At 42.1% G+C, this 18,821-nt stretch overlaps 1 protein-coding gene across 1 annotated transcript in view; it reads left to right on the forward strand.

Moving 5' to 3' along the window:
* Positions 1 to 5,908: 5,908 nt before the first annotated feature.
* Positions 5,909 to 18,821, forward strand: part of LOC117443441 (leucine-rich repeat-containing protein 49) — a 73,318-nt gene continuing 60,405 nt past the window's right edge. The window contains exons 1-8 of the mRNA XM_034079430.1: positions 5,909 to 6,175; positions 7,133 to 7,192; positions 7,294 to 7,345; positions 7,520 to 7,753; positions 7,852 to 7,948; positions 8,322 to 8,525; positions 10,930 to 10,996; positions 14,564 to 14,707. Coding sequence (XP_033935321.1) covers positions 6,098 to 6,175; positions 7,133 to 7,192; positions 7,294 to 7,345; positions 7,520 to 7,753; positions 7,852 to 7,948; positions 8,322 to 8,525; positions 10,930 to 10,996; positions 14,564 to 14,707 — 936 coding nt within the window. The 5' untranslated portion in view covers positions 5,909 to 6,097. The remainder of the gene's footprint in view (positions 6,176 to 7,132; positions 7,193 to 7,293; positions 7,346 to 7,519; positions 7,754 to 7,851; positions 7,949 to 8,321; positions 8,526 to 10,929; positions 10,997 to 14,563; positions 14,708 to 18,821) is intronic.

Raw genomic sequence — 18,821 nt, forward strand, 5'->3', positions numbered from 1 at the left:
GTTTACCTTTCATTAATTCTGGGCTCTGTCAATTCTGTGTGAGATATACAGTAAGGGCGCTCACCTATTAAACAGCTATTCCAAATTTCATTTCAGTATACCTCCCTCAAGGAATCTTAAAATGATCCTGTCTCTGTCTAAGGAATCAAACTATTGGATCATACAGTATCTGATAATTCACAATGTTCTCATGTAAGAAATGAACATGTGTATATTTGCACAGTCATGTAGACACATTTCAAACACACACACACACACACACACACACACACACACACACACACACACACACACACACACACACACACACACACACACACACACACACACTTCATTTTTGCATGATGGGAACATGATTGGGCTGATTTTAGTCATGATTTCATCTTCATTTAAATTCATCTGCGATACTGTCTAATATATCTTTATGGATTTGAAGTCTTTGTTCACTAAACAAGCATCAGCAGGGCACAAGAAGCTGTCAGAGGATTATACTATCAGATGTTACAATAATGGCTTCCTACCTTTTGTCTTTGCAAATCTTGATATCATTTATACGATGTGACATGGCAGATGGAAAGGGTCATGGCAACCAGTCTGTTTCCCCCCCTCTGTCTGTTTCTTACTTCAATGTTTGAGCAATTTTGCTAGGAAATGGGGGATGGTTGTGAAGCTGTGAGGAAACGTTTGCAACCCCCATCTCTTGCAGCCATGGTGCTGTCGAGGCATGCAAAGTGTTCCTGAATTTCAACAAAAGACACACATCTTCCATTCAATTATAAAAAACAAATACATTATGTAAACAAACACCTTTAATGTCCTTTCCTTGTGCTGCATATATAATATGTTTTCTGTAATCTCAACACAAATCCTTCTGAATAAATCATGTGACATGTTATAAACAAGGTTCAGGTTATTTATTTGTACCGTAAGTAGATTTTGTTTGCGGAGAAAAAGACAAGGGATCCATCCTGACACTAAAAAGTAAAGTAAACAAAATGGACGTCAGTGTAAAAGTGAGCAATACCATTAAACTGTACCTGAATCTCTTAATATGTATTGTCAAACTCAAAGACCCTTCTGGTTTCTTCTTATGTCTCCTACACATGTTGTAAAAAGAATGAAATAGAGCCGGGCATCTGTAACCCAGAGCTGTCTAGTAATGTATTTCGCCCTCTGAGTGTGTTTCGCTTACATCATTTCAGTGGTTTCAGACAAACTGTAAGAGCGATGTTTCATAAATACTCTGACAGGAAAAGCCAGGCAGGAGTCATGCTGTGCTGCTGCCAACAAATCAGCACTGCTGCTGCAATTACACCTTGTTTCCTTCCCTTTCCCATGATAACAAATGGTGTGTTTCTTTCTGACAGTCGACGGTAGGTATCAATTGTATTGTGCTGGATATCAGACCGAATGTGAATAGTTTCCTGGAGTGCGTATGTCTGGTTTTAAGAAAATTGACTTATTTTGACACCTGCTTTTTACCCATCTCCCTTCTGACAGATAACCGACTCTATTACTAAGATAAAACAAGAAATACACACCATGGCCAAATGAGATCCCAATAGAAGGTGCGAGATACAGGAATGACCTTTTATTGGCACTTTTTCTGTTTTCCTCTCGTGCATTATTATAGATCTAAAGACATAACTGCAGATATATTTATACACAACTTACATTTATATTGTATTGCTTCCAATATGGCCTGTCATACAAACTGTTGACGATCACCTCCCATATTATTTGTCAGCTTGTGCTTCGTGAATAGATTTTGACAGGCAGTGTGTGGGATGTCCTCTTTGATGAATCTGGACCTGTGTTCGCCGAGCAACTGCTCATTACTGCCAGAGTACGAACGACTGAAAATACTCAACACTATGTGTGATGTTCGCGGGTGTTGCCGACTGCAGATTAAAAGGGCTGTCGCATGATTTATTTTGTTAAGAAGTCAGAAAAAGAGTGTTATCCATCAGTGACATGATGAAGAAGTCACAAGTTGGATTTTACAGCACCTTAACAAAGCAATTTCAAGAGGGGGGGGGGGGGGCGGAGCTCCAACAAGCCGTGGAGGACAGAGAGTGAATACTATACGAGAAACCAATGTGATTTTGGAAAATTGCACAATATAAATCTAGTAGACCTCAACAATGGAATTATGATCAGTAGAAATGACCAGGACATGGGACCTTTAATTATGTTATTGTTAGTGTATTCATCTCTAAAGCGTTTAAAACATACATTTGAACACATGTCTTTCTTTCCAGGGGACATTGGGACTTCTTCTAGTTTTAAACAACGTTCCATACTTCGGGAAACAGAGCACTGAGGGGGGGCAATACGATTTGTTTTAAACGGTTGGGGCAAAATTCAGACTTTATTGAGTTCAAACCAGAGAGACGTGATGTAAGGAATACATATGTATTGTTACACGTCATATGAATGAAATGATTGCCGTGATAATACAACAGGAGAATGTAATGGTGTTTGGCGATTAGGCCCCGGTTTGCAGGATAATCATTCAGGAGGGAAAGCACCGCTCCGATGAAATCCCCGGGGTCTGGACACTGGTGGTGGTGCTGAGTAGGTGGACCGGTCTGAAGAAGGAAGGGTTAGCTTTGTCCTGGAGGAGACGGGAGGCGAGAGGGGTGGAGGCGGGTTGCGTGTGGTCACCTGAAATGACAACTGACAGGGAGGAAGAGCAGGCATGTAAGGAATTTAGCATGTGCAGCAATTGGCTGCTGAGGGGTGACGCCCTCGTGCTTAATGAGGGGGAAGGGAGCCATCGAGTGACGTGTAAGTGGCTCATTGTTAGGTCTTCCTTATAGAACTTGCGCGAAAGCTTTCATTTGTCAGGGCATGAGAAAGAAATGAGGTAGAGCAGGTTTTAAAATGTGTTTGCCATTTTCTTTTCTTGATGAATTATCAAATGTCCGGCAGTGGCTCAGTCAGTAGGGTTTTGGACTGTGAGCCGTAGGGTCGCCGGTTCAAGTCCCCGACCAGACCTAAATATGGAGTGTGGACTTCTACATGGAGATGTCCCAGTTCACCTCCTACCCTGCCGTGGTACCCTTGAGCAAGGCACCGGACATCCCCCTTCCCCCCTCACTCCATTGCTCCATGGGCGCTGTACAATAGCTGCCCACTGCTCCTACTATAGGTTTCATCCCTCCATATTCTATTCTATTCTATATGAGAAGGATTTATAATGAAAATCATTTAATAATTTTTTTGTGAACAACTTGCAGTCAAATGCACAAAGAACCTCAGTCAAGATATACTTTTGAGATTTAGTACACATAATGGCCAAAAAAAGAGCATAGCATAATGAGACAGATATTTGAGAAATGTATGACTCACTGTTATGGCTTCAGCCATCACTAGTGTGATCTGTTGCTCCCGCCTTCTCTGTGAGAAAGCTTTGTTTTCAATGTTCCTGTGGTCATTATCATGGCAATTTCAGAATTACATCAATTTGACAAAATAAAATGTTCACAGGTGTCGCCACAGTAATTGCTTGCTCTGTTAGGTGTTTCATTTGAATTCAGTTTAGAATTATGACGGCTACGGTTAAGTGTGATAGCTCACAATTATGTGTAATTTTATTCTAATTCTTAGGGCAAATATACAACTCAGAATTTAGATATGGAGCTCCTAAATATTTAAATAGCATTTCCATCTCACAAAAAATTAAAACAGCATATGGGAGCATGATTTAAAAAAAATATCATAACATTGACACTCCATATTTGATAAAAGATATCCTCATATATGACACAACTTCAGGCTGCACCAAACACATACAAAAGTAGTTCCCAAGGCATTTATTAATTATAGGGACTGTGGGCAAGTGGGAAAATTCCCCGAAACTCCCCGAACCATCTTTTCAACCAGTTTACACAGATGCTTTTGCATCTCAGGGTCTGCCCTCCAGTGGTTTGCCTCGTACCTCAGTGCCAGAAGTTTCTCCGTGGCGGTGGGCCCGTTCTCATCACATAGCACTCCCCTATCCTGCGGCCTGCCCCAGGGTTCTGTTTTAGCCCCCCTTCTTTTTGCCCTGTACATGCTCCCATTGGGCCGCTTAATTAGCCAATTTGAGGGTGTCTCGTATCACTGCTACGCAGATGATATCCAGATATATTTCTCTTTCAAACCTGTCAAAATGGAAAATGTAAACTCCCTCATCACATGTCTGTCTGCAATTGAGGAGTGGATGTCAAGCAACTTCCTACCGCTCAGTGCATCGAAAACGGAAGTCTTGATCTTAGCAGCTGATAACATCGCCTCTAAGCCACCTGGGTTCATTCAGTGGTAACATAAGGGCAAACATAAAAAACCGTGGTGTAATTTTCGATCAGTCTATGCTACTAGACAAACACATACACCTCCTGACACGTACCTGTTTTTTCCATCTCGAGACATTGCCAAGCTCAGGGGGGTTCTATCAAACGCAGAAATGGAGATATCCATGCCTTTATTTCATCCCGGCTTGATTACTGTAATGCTCTGTTCTCCTGCGTCAACAAAACATCAATACACCGGTTACAACAGGTCCAAAATGCTGCAGCCAGATTGCTCACTCGGTCCAAAAAAACATGCCACATCACTCCGATTCTTTCTGCCCCAATGGCTCCCTGTCCATCTCAGAACCCAAGTTAAGGTCCTATTGTCACATATAGAGCTGTCCATGGCCAAGCCCCAGCCTACATTAATGACCTGATCCACCCTCATAGCACAACCCGGGCCCTGAGGTCCTCTGAGCAAGGCCTCTTAAGGGTGCCCCGAACCAGGCTAAATACCAAGGGTGACCGTGCCTTTGAGGCGGTGGCCCCAAGGCTATGGAACAAACCCCCCCAGAAAATAAAAACCTCTGCCTCAATAGAGATTTTAAAGGGGCAGTTAAAGACCCACCTTTTCCGTCAGGCCTTTGGGTCGTCGGAGGAGGAGAGTTAGTGGCTGTCTTTTATTGGTGTTTTATCGTATGTTTTATCCTATGTATTACCTGCTGTTGTTTTATGCCTTTTATTCTACATTTTTTGTACTTTGAATTGTGTCTTGTGTACTGTACTGTAAAGCACTTTGTACATCCGTGTTGTGAAGGGTGCTATATAAATACAGTTTTACTCACTTACTTTTGTATGTAGGGCTATTCCTTTTTCACTACTGAGTCTCCCACTTTGAAAACCTCTCCACTAGTTCATTTGTGTTGCTGGAAAAAGCAGAGTGCACCCCACATCTCAAATGGTAAACGGCAAAGGCTTTTACTGTTTACTCAGGCGGCAGTGTACATTGGACCTTTTATTTTTCTTCAGAAGGGGATCTGCAATTGGATGACATTTACCCTTCACCTGTTTGAACAGAGAGATATCGTTAGTGTTATGTAAAATGACAACCATACTTTATGCTTAAAGGGGGCTTTCTAAATCTGACAGAGCTAGTGTTATGGCTGCCGGATTTGGCACCCTCTCTGTAACTTTGGACCAAGATGGTCTTAATCTCACCAAAAAGAAAGCCTGTAAACTTTCCTCATTGTTTCTCTTATTTATGTACTTGAATATACTTACTCTGTTGTTAATTATTGTTTTTAGTTTGTACGTTGTTATTTTTCCATGATGAACATTAAATATACGTGCTCACTTTTATTCTGACACTATTGTGGTGTTACTGTCTCCATTTCACCTAAACACATTTTGGGGACATCATTGTAAAGAATCACATATGTAAACTGTTTTGCTACCGTACTGGCACTATTTCATGTTATTGAAAGTTGTGCCTTAAAGGGTTGTATATGAATCTTGGAAATAAAGTGTAAATTCAATAAATACATATTTTTAACTAAAACAATTTCAGGACTAGTTTCACTACGGAGTTCTGTATTCGGGACACGGGAAGTGGGTGTAACCAGGCAACGCCGAAGTTACCATGGCAACAAGGCTTGTCTCCGAGGAAGTTTGTAATGGTTGAATAGAGATCAATATAGATCGTTTTTTTGTTTCGTACGGTAGCAGATAAGTTATTTAACATGTTCATAATGTTAGTACCGCTTCTTAAATAGAGTTGTAGATATGTTTCAATGTTGTTTTGAATTATTGACATTATCTAAATGGAGCGAAATGAGGGTAAAACGATGCGAGCTCAGACACACAACAACAGGGATAAATGGATGTCTCTCGCCCCCATGGTAAATACAACTTTTAATACACTGTTATCATTTATTGACAGTATAATATTTAGTCTAACCATTCAACGTTGAGGCCTCAGGCTCATTTAGTAAGACTGCTACCTAAAGAAGAGGTTAGCAACATAGCTTAACTAGCTATCTACATGCTAATGATTAGGGGGCCTATCTTATCCAGAGAAGTACCAGAGTGTAGGAATACTCTGTTACAAGTAAAAGTCCTGCAGTGCAAATGGTACTCAAGCAAAAGTAATATAGCATCAACATATATTTAAAGTAGCCACAAGTAAAAGTTCATGCAGTTTGATTCATTTCAGATGATATGTTTTATAATGATTGATCATGAAAGTGTTCTCAAAGCTGGTAAAGGTGCAGCTAGTTTGAATGACTTTGTAGACTGCAGGGTAGCTTGTGAATTTACTCCAGGTGGAACTAAAGTCTGATTTAACACTTGATTATATTTCACATCATTCATCCACATCTGTAAAATAATTGTAGGTATTTATTAAATGAATGTAGTGAAGTAAAAGTACACCATTTACCTCTGAATTGTTGTGGAGAAGTACAAAGTAACAAAAAATGGAATTACTCAAGTACAAGTACCTCACAATTATTGTACTTGAGTAAATGTACTTTACTTACTCTACTCCACCGGTCGATGTCTCTATTTATTAGTAAATTGTTAGTGAAGTACTTTTACTCAAGTCCTGCACTCAAACACAAATAACTTGTAATCTACTTGAGTATCTTCATTGTATGCAACTGTATACACACACAAGGTAAAAGTGTAGTTCTTGTTTGACAGTTTTCAGTTGAAATTATTTTACTGACAAATTGGTACTTTTACTTTTTATACCATTAGTTATTTCTGCTGATTGTAATGGTACTAGTATTTGTTTTCAATGCCTGGCTTTCATGTGGTATTAATACTTGTATTGAATCTCCCGCTATTGTTTGCAGGTCAACAGCTGCAAGTTGCACATCAATGCTGCCAAAGCGACAGAGAGAGCCCAGAGGATGGTGAGGCAGGACAAAGGACACACTGAAGGACGAGCTATATGATTCATAGTGGAGACCTTCTGATGCCAGCTTTACAATGTTTTATGTGTGTTGCTTTACAGACTGAATCTCACGATCTTGTAAAAGAGACGGACATGAATCATTTTTACCAAGGTAAGCTCGACCCAGTTTCCTGTCTTTTATATCTACAGAAATAAATACCTCTAGTTTGATTGAATACAATTGTAGATCTAGGACAATAACATCGATTTATTTAGAAAAACCCTTTCGCATACTAACTACTATCTTATTGACCGTTTGCACTCTTGTTTCCCCATCCCTCTGTAGAGAGAAGGTTGCAGTCTTCCAGAAGACTTGTCCACACTTCTCTAGTGCCAACATTTGCCAGCGACTGTACAGACTCCCCTCGACATCATCTAGTGCCACTAGACTGTGGTGCTCAAAGTGGTTTGGATGCAGTTTCATATTCCTCACAAGATGCAAGAGGAAAGTCCAGGGGGCCAACCAAGTCTGCAGGGGCCACTTTCTACCGTAATGCCTTAAACCTTGCCAAGCCTGCCGGTGAATATGACAATATTAGAGCCATTTAGAGTTTGTACCATACACATATAGTATATAGCATCTTGTTGTGTGTCCTGACCTCAGTGTGTAATGCACAGGTGGTTCTGGAGGATGTAATGCAGTTCCTGGTAATGCCTTCACTCAATTACCCGGCGACAGCTTTGTTTCCAATTTTCAACGAATCGACTTAGACAGGTACCTTTGTTTTTTTCTAAATTATATTTATATGTATGTTTGATTTAGTTATATGAATCTCAGAATTTTGTTCAAATTCTTCCTTCCTATCGATGCCATTTAGTTTGGTTTTCTTTAAGAACTCAGTCACACACAGTATTTGCAGGAGAATAATTACAGAGTTAAAGTGGTAAGAGCTCACGTTTGCCACCAGGGAGCAGCAGTCCCATATACGAGCTCCTTCCCTGGTGACTGAGCAGAACAAAGTAACTTGCATCAGTACAACTCATAGCTCGAAGGTTGAATTCAGTTGGAATGTCCTGAAAAATAAAGTCCTGAATTGTAGTCAACCATGTAAACCCTACATCTTGCGAAATGTTCTTGTAATTTCCAGGCGCTGTCTGGAGGAATGCCCCCAGCTGGGCAGTATGGATGAACTCCAGCTTCTCAACCTGCAGCACAATCTAATCACAAAGGTCCTGCATCTGTCACATCTGCAGCAGCTGGTTTTCCTGAACCTGTACGACAATCACGTCTCCGAGATGACTGGCATCCAATCTCTAAGCTCTCTCAGGATCCTCATGCTGGGGAAGAACAGGTCGGTGGTCATCAGTGGATTCATAAGCAAACAAATACAAACACTTGAACGGATTTACTTTGAATTGCCTCTGCTAAACATTTTTCAGGCTCCGGATATTCGGTAGTAATCAGCAGCGAATATTCGTTTTATAGTTATTTGTTAATGTATATAATGTAGTGCCGAGAGATAGGGAGTCGGGGGCGGTGCAATGGAGGTACAAAGCTGGCTTTAATGAGCAGCAGAGATGCAGATGTTGTCGGGTCGCAGCCCGGGGCGACAAGAGAGAGAGAAAGGGAGGAGGACACAGTATATACACAGGAGGTAACGTCAACAAATGTGTCCGTGCGGAACCATACCCCCAGCCTGTAGTTCCTAGATTGAATTCTGTAATACAGTGGTCACCACAATAACCCAATTTGTGTTCTTTGAAATTGAAAAGGATATTGCATTGTGTTTGTTACTTTCGTTGCAGTTGTATAAGTGTAATGAAGGAGAGTTAGCGCTGTTGAAAGGAAGTTGTTGTTGCTATGGAAACAACGCATAGCCGCGGGAAGTAGGGGTGCTGGGGGGTGCCCCTAGAATCTGGAGAATCACAGAACGGCCAGTCGTCGGCCGGCTCGGTTCGCTCACGGTCGGCACTGCCCTTAATGTGTTTTTAAACGTTATCATTGAAGTTGCGCTGACAGGCGACAGAGGTCCACTGTGTCCCCGCAGCGAGGCTACCTCCCCCCCCCCCCCCCGTTGACAATTCACGAGCCCCCCCCCGCTCCCCCGTTGACAATTCACCGCACCCCCTAAGTAAAATGACTTCCCGCGGCTATGAAACAAAGTGACGGAGATTAACGGAGAAAAAGTTATATCTACATATGAAGACGGAGAAAGTAAACAATAATGTTTATGGTTAAGTGTTAGCACCCCCCGAAGAGGCAGCCGCAGTGCAGCGCGGTAAACATGTAAACAGATAAATGATGCACTGCATTTGTGGTTCCAAGCCAACATTTTGAAAAGTATGTGATGGGTGTGTGCCGTTCTTTTTATAAAACATTTTGAGATTCATGGTTTCATTCGACATGTGTAAATGTTACTTATATGTAATTCTATACATCCATTTCCCAGCAGGTCCCCTGATCAATTTGAAAACCATTCATATTGTTAGTAATCTCTATTCCAGAAGGTCAACAGAAGGAATATTAAAGTCATAAATCACTGTAAATTACATCAAGATCTTACTGGCCTTCTCTGGCATCTGTTTCCCTTTCTGTAAATCATGACATTTCTCTTTTTAAACCGCCCGTCTGTGGAGTAAAGAATACAACTGATTAAGCTTTCCATTGGCCTTTTTCAAGAGACTCTAGCCGTTTATGCTTACAGGTAGTCGGATATAAACTCACATGGACATTAAGTTACTGTACACTACTGTATGTCCGGTTTCCTCTTGGAAAGTGACCTATTAATGCGTGTGTTGGTTGGTTAGCTGTCCTCATTATGACCTGTCCAATAGACACTGACAAAGACACACATTCCCATTTATTTCTATGCACCAGGGACTTTTCAGAATGGGCAGAAAGGGTTTTCAGAGGTGGAAGAAGTACTCAAATGTTTTACCCAAAAGTAGAAATACTATGATCTTAAAATGCTTAATAACAAGTAAAAGTCCTAGAAGTACGAGTAGAAGTACACACGTGTAATCACAGTATGGCTTTTTTCACATTATAACTGTAAAATATTGTAGTACTTTGCAATGAAAATACTATTATTCAGTTTCATCAACATATACATGTTACATTATTTTAATGATTAATGTTGTTTGTAAGAGTTGCATTTAAAATCCCTTTTATTAAACATGTAGGCCTATATATTTAGCATTACATTGAATTACTTAAAGGTGGGGGATGTAATTTATATCAGAAACACTTGTTGTTATATTCCATGGAATGCTCTTAACATCCCGATAGCAATGAATATATTAAATGTTTTGACAATAAATACATAAATAAATGTCATCCGTGGAAGCCGTGGCGCTGTAAAAAGCACGACCAATCATCTGAGCCGGCCCGGCTAAAGTAACTGGATGGCCTACCTGCCTGTCAGCCTTCCATCGGGGGACACACTTATCTCGTGCCCTCATTGGTCATGTGCGCGTTCCTGTGTGTTGGGGGAGGGGCTCTGTGAGGAAGTCTGAAGGAAGGGGCAGATATTTTCCGGCTGCGTACTTTCAAATTCTAGCGCACTCGAGCTGGTTTCTCCATTCTTACCTACCTACCTTTAAGTAAAGTTCAAGTATGTTTAAATAGTCAATTACTTGAGTATACTGTATGTACTTTGTAACATTCAATGCTGACTGTGGTATTGATCGTTGACATTTTCACAAATATTGTATTGTACATTTAATGTCATATTCTCCATTTTTTTTAAATCACAGAATCCATAAGATCTGCTGCCTGGAAAGCCTCTCCAAACTGAACATCCTGGATTTACATGACAATCAGGTACTGTCCCCTTCACTCTCCTCCCACCTTCATCACGAGTGTGTTTAGTCATAGACCCCATTTACACGGGAACTTTTGTGTTTACGCACCCAATTCGTTTTCAAAAAAGTCTTCCATTCACACTAGAGATGTGCATCTCCATCACGGAGGCCGATGCGATGCGCATCTCGATACGTTGCCACGATACGATACATTTGAAACACCAGGCGATGCGATACGATACGATTCACCCCTGTTGCGATACAGTTCGATACGATGCGATTCAACACGATGCAAATAATGATTTGGTTGCCATGGTTGCATGACCATGCTACAGCAGTGAGCAGCAGAGGTGGGGAGAGGCGGGGCTATGGCTTCATCGTTATCAGGAAATAATCGTATAGGGCGTACACACGGAGCCGTTTGGCCCCCCAGAGCGCTCCGTTCGGGCAGATCTATCCACCTTGGGACCCGTTATCGTTTGCGGGGTCCGTTTCCGCGTTTCTGTTACGGCCTCGTGTGAACGAACGGGCTAAACGAAAGAGAAAAGTTGCTGATACAACCGTTTGCGTTATCGTGTAAACACCGCCTTAGTCATTTAGCTGCAGATACTCTAACTGTAGATCATGATCACAAGTGGACGGTCTCTTTCACCTCCTCCGCACAAAAGAGAGGTTTTCTGTGTGAGATGACAGCAGGAGGCCAGGCATGAGAATCTACGTCATTCTAATCTTAGAGCCTATAAAGTTATCATGGCGGACGTTGTAGCCATGTTTTCCACTTGTTTATTTAAAGAATCTTCTAAAGAAATCCAGCTATATTTTTCAAATTGAGTGCCATGAACTGTTTTATAAACAAAATATGTAATTCCTTCTCTTTTTGATATTCTAACTGATGAGAAATCTGATGAGAAATGGAATAATAATCAGTCGACCTACCTCCGTTTTATGGACTTAACTTCAGTGTTTATTTAGTTGCCAACAGTGGCTTGAAAAGCATCAAGCTCTTGTCAAGGTAATAATACTCCCACATCCGTTCCCTCAGTGATCCTAGTATAATGTATTCAACAGGCACAATGTTTCTATGTTGAGTTCAGCCTGGCTCGCTGACAGGGAAATGAGATGATGTGAGGAACACTAATGGGGATTTCAGAAGGTCCTGACGCTTCCCTCGGTCAGATCAGTGTTTTGCCAGCATGCCGCCTACACCCCTCCTCAGAGACCCGCTGTGCTCTGATTGGTCAGCTCGCCCACTCTGTTCTGATGAGTCCACCACCGTTACAGCGGAACATCAGTGGTTATGTGTTACAATGGCGTTAGCAACCAGGAAATGACACCAGTAATGACTGCGTGGGGTCTGGGTGCCGTGTTGGCGGGACGCTGCGGGGCTCGCTGCTGCGAGGAGCGGACAGTGTGAGCTGGGTTCATTTCCCGCTTGCTGCGTGGGGTCTGCGAGACAGCGAGACATCGCGAATGGACGCGGGAAGGGGGGGGTGCTGAGGGGGCTGCAGCACCCCCATCTGCGAGGCTCCACTAGCACCCGCACCCCCAAACGAAGAAATGTTGATTGAAGTTAATTCAGTGAGAGTATATTGAATACATCAAAGATAATGTTCAAGTTGTTATTTAGTCACTATTTACTTTAACACCAGCTACTTGTCCTCTTACCTTTTGCGTCGACCACAAGCAGTACATCATTGTCATCCTCTCTTCCTCCCATCCTCCAGCAGGGAGGCTCGCATCCCCCCCCCACACCTCCTTTCTAACCTTTATTTCTGTACAGGATGTCTTTTTATTTCCAGTTTTCTGGAAGCACTCAGAGAGGCAGATATTCTCTTTGCGAGTGTGCCTCCAGCCCCCTCTTGGCCTCAGTCACACAGCGCTGGGGTTACAGAGCGACCTGGCGATGTTGGATAACCGATCTGTAGTTACGCGCTGATGTTTTCCACTCCAGCAGTTTGACTCTAATATTCAGAGGACAGTGGAGAAAGCCCTACAGGGTGTGTAAAACAAAGACAGTATCACAGAGTTAGAGAGGATTCTTAACCCTTAGATGCGCGAGTGACTGGACCCTACACTCTTCCATAAGTTGGTCAAAAAGGACCCGTATTAGAATAATGTGTATTTTTGTCATTTTGGTTAAGAAAAATCACTTGTATTTTGGTTCACACTAGAAATATTTTATATTTAATTTTTCACTATTTTTTGACATTTTGAAAAACAATGTTTTGAACATATTGACGCAAAGATCTCCGCTATTCTGAGACCCTCACAGTATTCCAGTCCCTTTTCAAAACTCATCTCTTCTCCTCTTGTCTACTCACAGCCCCCCCCCATCAATCCATGCCGGTTGATCAAGTTTGATAGTCCTATACCCCCCACTCTAACCTTCACTTATATTGTAAAGCGATTGTGAGTCCTTAAAAAGCCCTATAAAAATATAATGTATTATTATTATTATTATTATACTGACAGGTATCAGATCTTGCTGTGTAAAATAATTTGAGAGGTGTCACTTGTGATGTCGTCTGTGTGTCCTACAGTGAATGTATTCCTGACAGCAACAGGTGATAAGAATCAAAGGTTCCCAGAGGATCCCATAGGAAATGCATGCGGGTCATTTTTGACCCACTTATGGAAGCTTGGGGTAGACATTTGAATGGCATGATATCCAAAACATGTTTTTTGAGGAATAGGAATACGGAATATGAAATGATAAAAAAATGTAATTACAAAGATACTCTAAGAAAACCACCTCCCCGGGTCAAAAAGGACCCACTTTCTAAAAAGAAAAAAGACCCACTTTCTAAGGGTTAAAGTCATGTATGCCAGAAGGTGAGCACATATAACACCACACGTAACAGCGGTTCACTGTAGGTTTCTGTCATCTTGTTAGATTGTACACGTATAATGAGTGCTGTTCTACGTAATCTAAAGCCCAGAGCATTTTACAGAACCTCCTATTTGTAAACACTTCTCTTGTCGGACCAAATGTGCTGAGGTACAAATAAAATACAATTGATCAGTTCAAATCTTTGTCCATTTAACTCAACTACTTTCTGTTATTTGCCAAACCTCTGTCCCAATTGACCGACTCAATTAAACATTTCAACTAATCTTTGGGCTTTGAATTTTGTCAGAATCTTTGAACACTTGATGCGCCTTCAACCTTACCTTATATGCACACATCATTCTCAGGGTAGCAACCTCTAGGAATTCACGTGAAGTATCTCAAGTGTTATTATGACAGGTGGGGCCCCTAATTAGTCTCTGAGAGAGGCTTCATTTCACTATTGACTGACTCTCAGCTACTTGTTTGCTGTTATGATTTGGGAGGTCGAACAGGAGCCACGGCCCTTCAAAAGGTTCACAAAGGTAAATGAGGCGAGTGTTGTCATTTCGCAGAAACAGGAGCCTCAGGCACTGTGAAGAAAATGTAGCATGTTCTTGCACCCCTAAAACAATTATCTGTGTGCAGGCTTAGATATTCTAAATATACGTTCTGCTACTTCTTCCTCCCTCTGAGCCGCTCTAAATGTTCCCCTTTGCATTGTTTTACGTCGTGCTTTGTTTCTCTCCTCTCACGCAGATCTGCCGGATAGAAAGCGTGTCTCATCTGAGCGAGCTGCGGGTGTTGAACCTGGCAGGAAACAGCGTCTGCCGAGTGGAGAACCTGCGGGGTCTGCACCGTCTCACTGAACTCAACCTGCGACACAACCGCATCTCCGCTGTGGTGAGGCGCCTCTTTCGCAATAACTATTTGAAGCATTCACCAAAAAGACAACATGTTCTTATTGTAAAGGCTTTTGTTTCTGATGGCCATTATAGAGAGAAGGTGGAGTCCCAATCTTTTGAACAATATTTTAAAATATTTGCCAAAAGATAGATTTGATGCAAAACTGAAAAGCTATGTGTTCTAGAAGAAGCATTAAGCTACTTTAACAATGTGCACTCTCTGATTGATTTCATACTAAAGCATCCTATGTATGTTCTCTGCGTTGTTATCTAATTGAAACCTAGTCCCACATTTTAAACACTGACTGCCTTATGGTTCGACAAGTCAAGCTCTCAGTCAAATACTTACCGTCTCTGAGCTTGGCAGGTTTGTTCCGCTGCCAGAGGTACATCAAATATATCTCTCTCTGCATTTTTATGAACAATCAAACTTGAACAATCACCCTGAGAACAATTCCTTGGAGAAAGTAAGTACGCATAACAAGTAGCATGCTTCCTATTTCATCTGTGTGTCCTTCTTTTGGACCGTGTCTGTTTGGTTTCCTCTCTCACGGGATCACATGTTGCAGTTTACTGTCACAGAATAACAAGCGCAGACCTTATCTGTGAAGAAATGTGTCTCGATGGTGTTACCAAGGGAGACGTAGCTCATTACCCACAACCTCCCTCCGACTTTGTGGCGCGGCGAAAGAGAAACTGGATATCCTTAACATTTAAATTCACTCCTCTTGGTTTCTAAAGTTTTAATCTGATAAACAGAACGGCGCGTGCCAAAGCAGGCCCCTTCATTTGTATGTAGAGAACAGGAATGGAATCCAACATGCTGTCGTGTGGAACCTCTCCCCGTCACTCACCCCCTGCGAGTTCAGATCATAACCACATCCAGCCCTAATTATCGGATGTTATGTTTTATTTGGTGCACAGCGAGGAAACATGCAACCCCTCAGCAGAGTATGCAGTCTCTGTCATTAGAGCCGTTTGCTGCCAAAGGGCATGCATCGGGCACAAAGTAAACAAGCATCCTCCAGGTGTCTAGCTTTCCCCTCCAATTCAAGGCAGGGGGGAATGTGAAGGATGGACTAACAAACCAGCTGCCTGTGATTTATAATAACTACATTGAAGACTTGCTTATTTTCTTAGGCTCAGTCAACCTACGCAGATCATATAAGCAATATATATCCCAAAAACAACATGCGGCATTTCCACATTTAGACACATCAATACACTTAGTATTTGGTAGGTAGGTAGGTAGGTAGAGATAGAGAGGTAGGTACTAGGTAGGTAGGTAGAGGTAGGTAGGTAGGTATAGAGGTAGGTAGGTAGGTAGGTAGGTAGGTAGGTAGGTAGGTAGGTAGGTAGGTAGGTATAGGTAGGTAGGTAGGTAGGTAGGTAGGTAGGTAGGTAGGTAGGTAGGTAGGTAGGTAGGTAGGTAGGTAGGTAGGTAGGTAGGTAGGTAGGTAGGTGTGTAGGTAGGTAGGTAGGTAGGTAGGTAGGTAGGTAGGTAGGTAGGTAGGTAGGTAGGTAGGTAGGTAGGTAGGTAGGTGTGTAGGTAGGTAGGTAGGTAGGTAGGTAGGTAGGTAGGTAGGTAGGTAGAGAGATAGGTAGGTAGAGAGGTAGGTACTTTTTTTTTTTTTTTTCTCTTTCTAATTTCCAAAACACTTAGAGCACATCTCTGTAAAACACAATAGTTAAATCATTGCTTTTGCATGATCCTTTGTGGAGAAACTCCAGATCTCTCTCAACATTAAATGACATGTTTACATATCATTTTTATAGCTGATGCTTTTATCCGAAGTGACGTACAATAAGTGCAAAAGCTGTAAAGAATCAAACACCGAACAACCAGGAAAGTGCAGATATATTCACTTCAAGCAAGATCATACCATAGTAGGTGCTGGTGAATTAGTAACACGGCCTAAAGGAACTCAACAAAAAGAATTGTGGATAAAATGATATGCGTGCTAGTCGGAGACAGATCTGTATAAGACAGCGGGGATTTAACGTAAAGTGTTTTCATAAATTGTTGGCTGTTTGCTCTCAGGTGGGACTTTCCAATGAGAAACCCTCAGGCAGTCAGTAACTGAAGCATTTCACATTTTTGGCAGAAGAACAAACACAAACAAAGCAGGCATCACCCAGAGGCAGACCACTTTCATGGATTAGCAAACCTTTTTATTCCCCATCGGCTTTTCTTCCTGTGGGACCAGTAGTGAGTCAAGCATCATTGACATTGGAAATGTAAAACATATCCCACATTTGATTGGTAGTGCTGCTGTAGATTAGTGGATTAGATCTAATCTGTGTGTGTGTGTGTGTGTGTGTGTGTGTGTGTGTGTGTGTGTGTGTGTGTGTGTGTGTGTGTGTGTGTGTGTGTGTGTGTGTGTGTGTGTGTGTGTGTGTGTGTGTGTGTGTGTGTGTGTGTGTGTGTGTGTGTGTGTGTGTGTGTGTGTGTGTGTGTGTGTGTGTGTGTGTGTGTGTGTGTGTGTGTGTGTGTGTGTGTGTGTGTGTGTGTGTGTGTGTGTGTGTGTGTGTCTGGGTAATGGGGACACACATTCATCTCTCTATATCATTAAATCTCCTAAACACATAACTATTCCCTTTGCTAACATTACATTACGTATGTGTGTTTTTTCTTTTGGAAATGGAAGCATAATGAAAGAAATCAACATGCTGCCTCAAAGGGGGGTTTCCCCTTTCCTGTAGTGTGGGTTTTTGTGCATGTGAATGGTCTGCAGAGGCCAACATCCCTGTGATCCCTCCAGAGGGAGTTTTTATTTTTCAAATGGAAAACCTAATTTCATGAATAAAACAAAAACAGAACAACAAACATGAGATTATAGTCTCTATACTTGAGGCCAGACGTGTGCAGGCTAAGCCCACACATCAACTCTGTGCTATTCAAAGAGCAGCCGGAAAACCCAACAACCTACAACGTTTTAGACACCTTGGCATCTACATGTGCGTGTGTATTTGGGAAGCGTCCATGCTCTTTGTGTTGTGTCTTTCATGCACCAGAGGCAGCAGTGATGAGAGGTAGTCGTGTGTTTGTGGAGTAACGCCTCTGCCTGAGCTCAGCAAGAGTGTGAGTGAATGGAGACACGCAAGCTGTCAGTGAGAGGAGGGTGGAGCCGGGGTAAAGAGGTGAAGGCGCGGCCACACTTACACCCGCAGGCGCACACACACACACACACACACACACACACACACACACACACACACACACACACACACGCACACACACACACAGATGTAACCAACCTCACATCCGACGCTGTCAGCCCATTGGTTCGGATCAATCAGGTTTTTTGTTCAGGAGATCACGTTGGTGGGTGATTGTTGTGCAGCCATCAGCTCAGTGATGACATCATTGTGTCTGAGACAGCGCTGCTATATTTAGTCTCAGACGGCGTGCAGTGGCTGCTGCTCCACCAGCATCCTTACAGGAGAGGGAGCTACATGTAGCACTGGATACTAGCATGATTTGCAGTTTTTAAAAGACAGAAAGAAAACACACCCCTGTATTGCTGAAGACGCAAAAATATATTTCATTTTAATATTCACAATTTTTCTTTCCGTGTATTGGTCATAAATGCCAAATGGATTCGTTTTTTTACCACTAGGGAGCAATAAGCCTGGATTATCAAGAGCTAATGGCTAGCATCTTTGCACATTTGTATACTCAGCATACAGAACAGGTCAACATGACCGTCCGATTTGAGTCAACAAATGATTGCTGCCTTTTTAACCTTTGAGAAAAGTGTCTAGATTCCTTTGGCATCATTTTAGCTGGACACAAATTGCTTAAAGGGGACCTATCATGCAAAATACACTTTTTTATGTCTTTTATACATAACTATGTGTCCCCGGTGTGTCGGGGAACTCACGCAGCGTCAGAAAATAAAACCCTCTCTCTTTTCCTCCGTACCCAAATCTCTAAAAACGGGGCTACAACGGAGCTGATCCAGATTTGCGTCCGATATGACGTAATATCTGAAATGTGGACCCATGGCCCAATCAGAAAGTTGCTATCAGAAACAATGCCCGACTGTTTTGGACGTAATATGGTCGGTGTTCACATTAGCATCGCTAACACTCAGAGCTAACCTGTACTG

Source organism: Pseudochaenichthys georgianus, chromosome 3 (assembly GCF_902827115.2).
Source record: "Pseudochaenichthys georgianus chromosome 3, fPseGeo1.2, whole genome shotgun sequence".
Taxonomy (NCBI): domain Eukaryota; kingdom Metazoa; phylum Chordata; class Actinopteri; order Perciformes; family Channichthyidae; genus Pseudochaenichthys; species Pseudochaenichthys georgianus.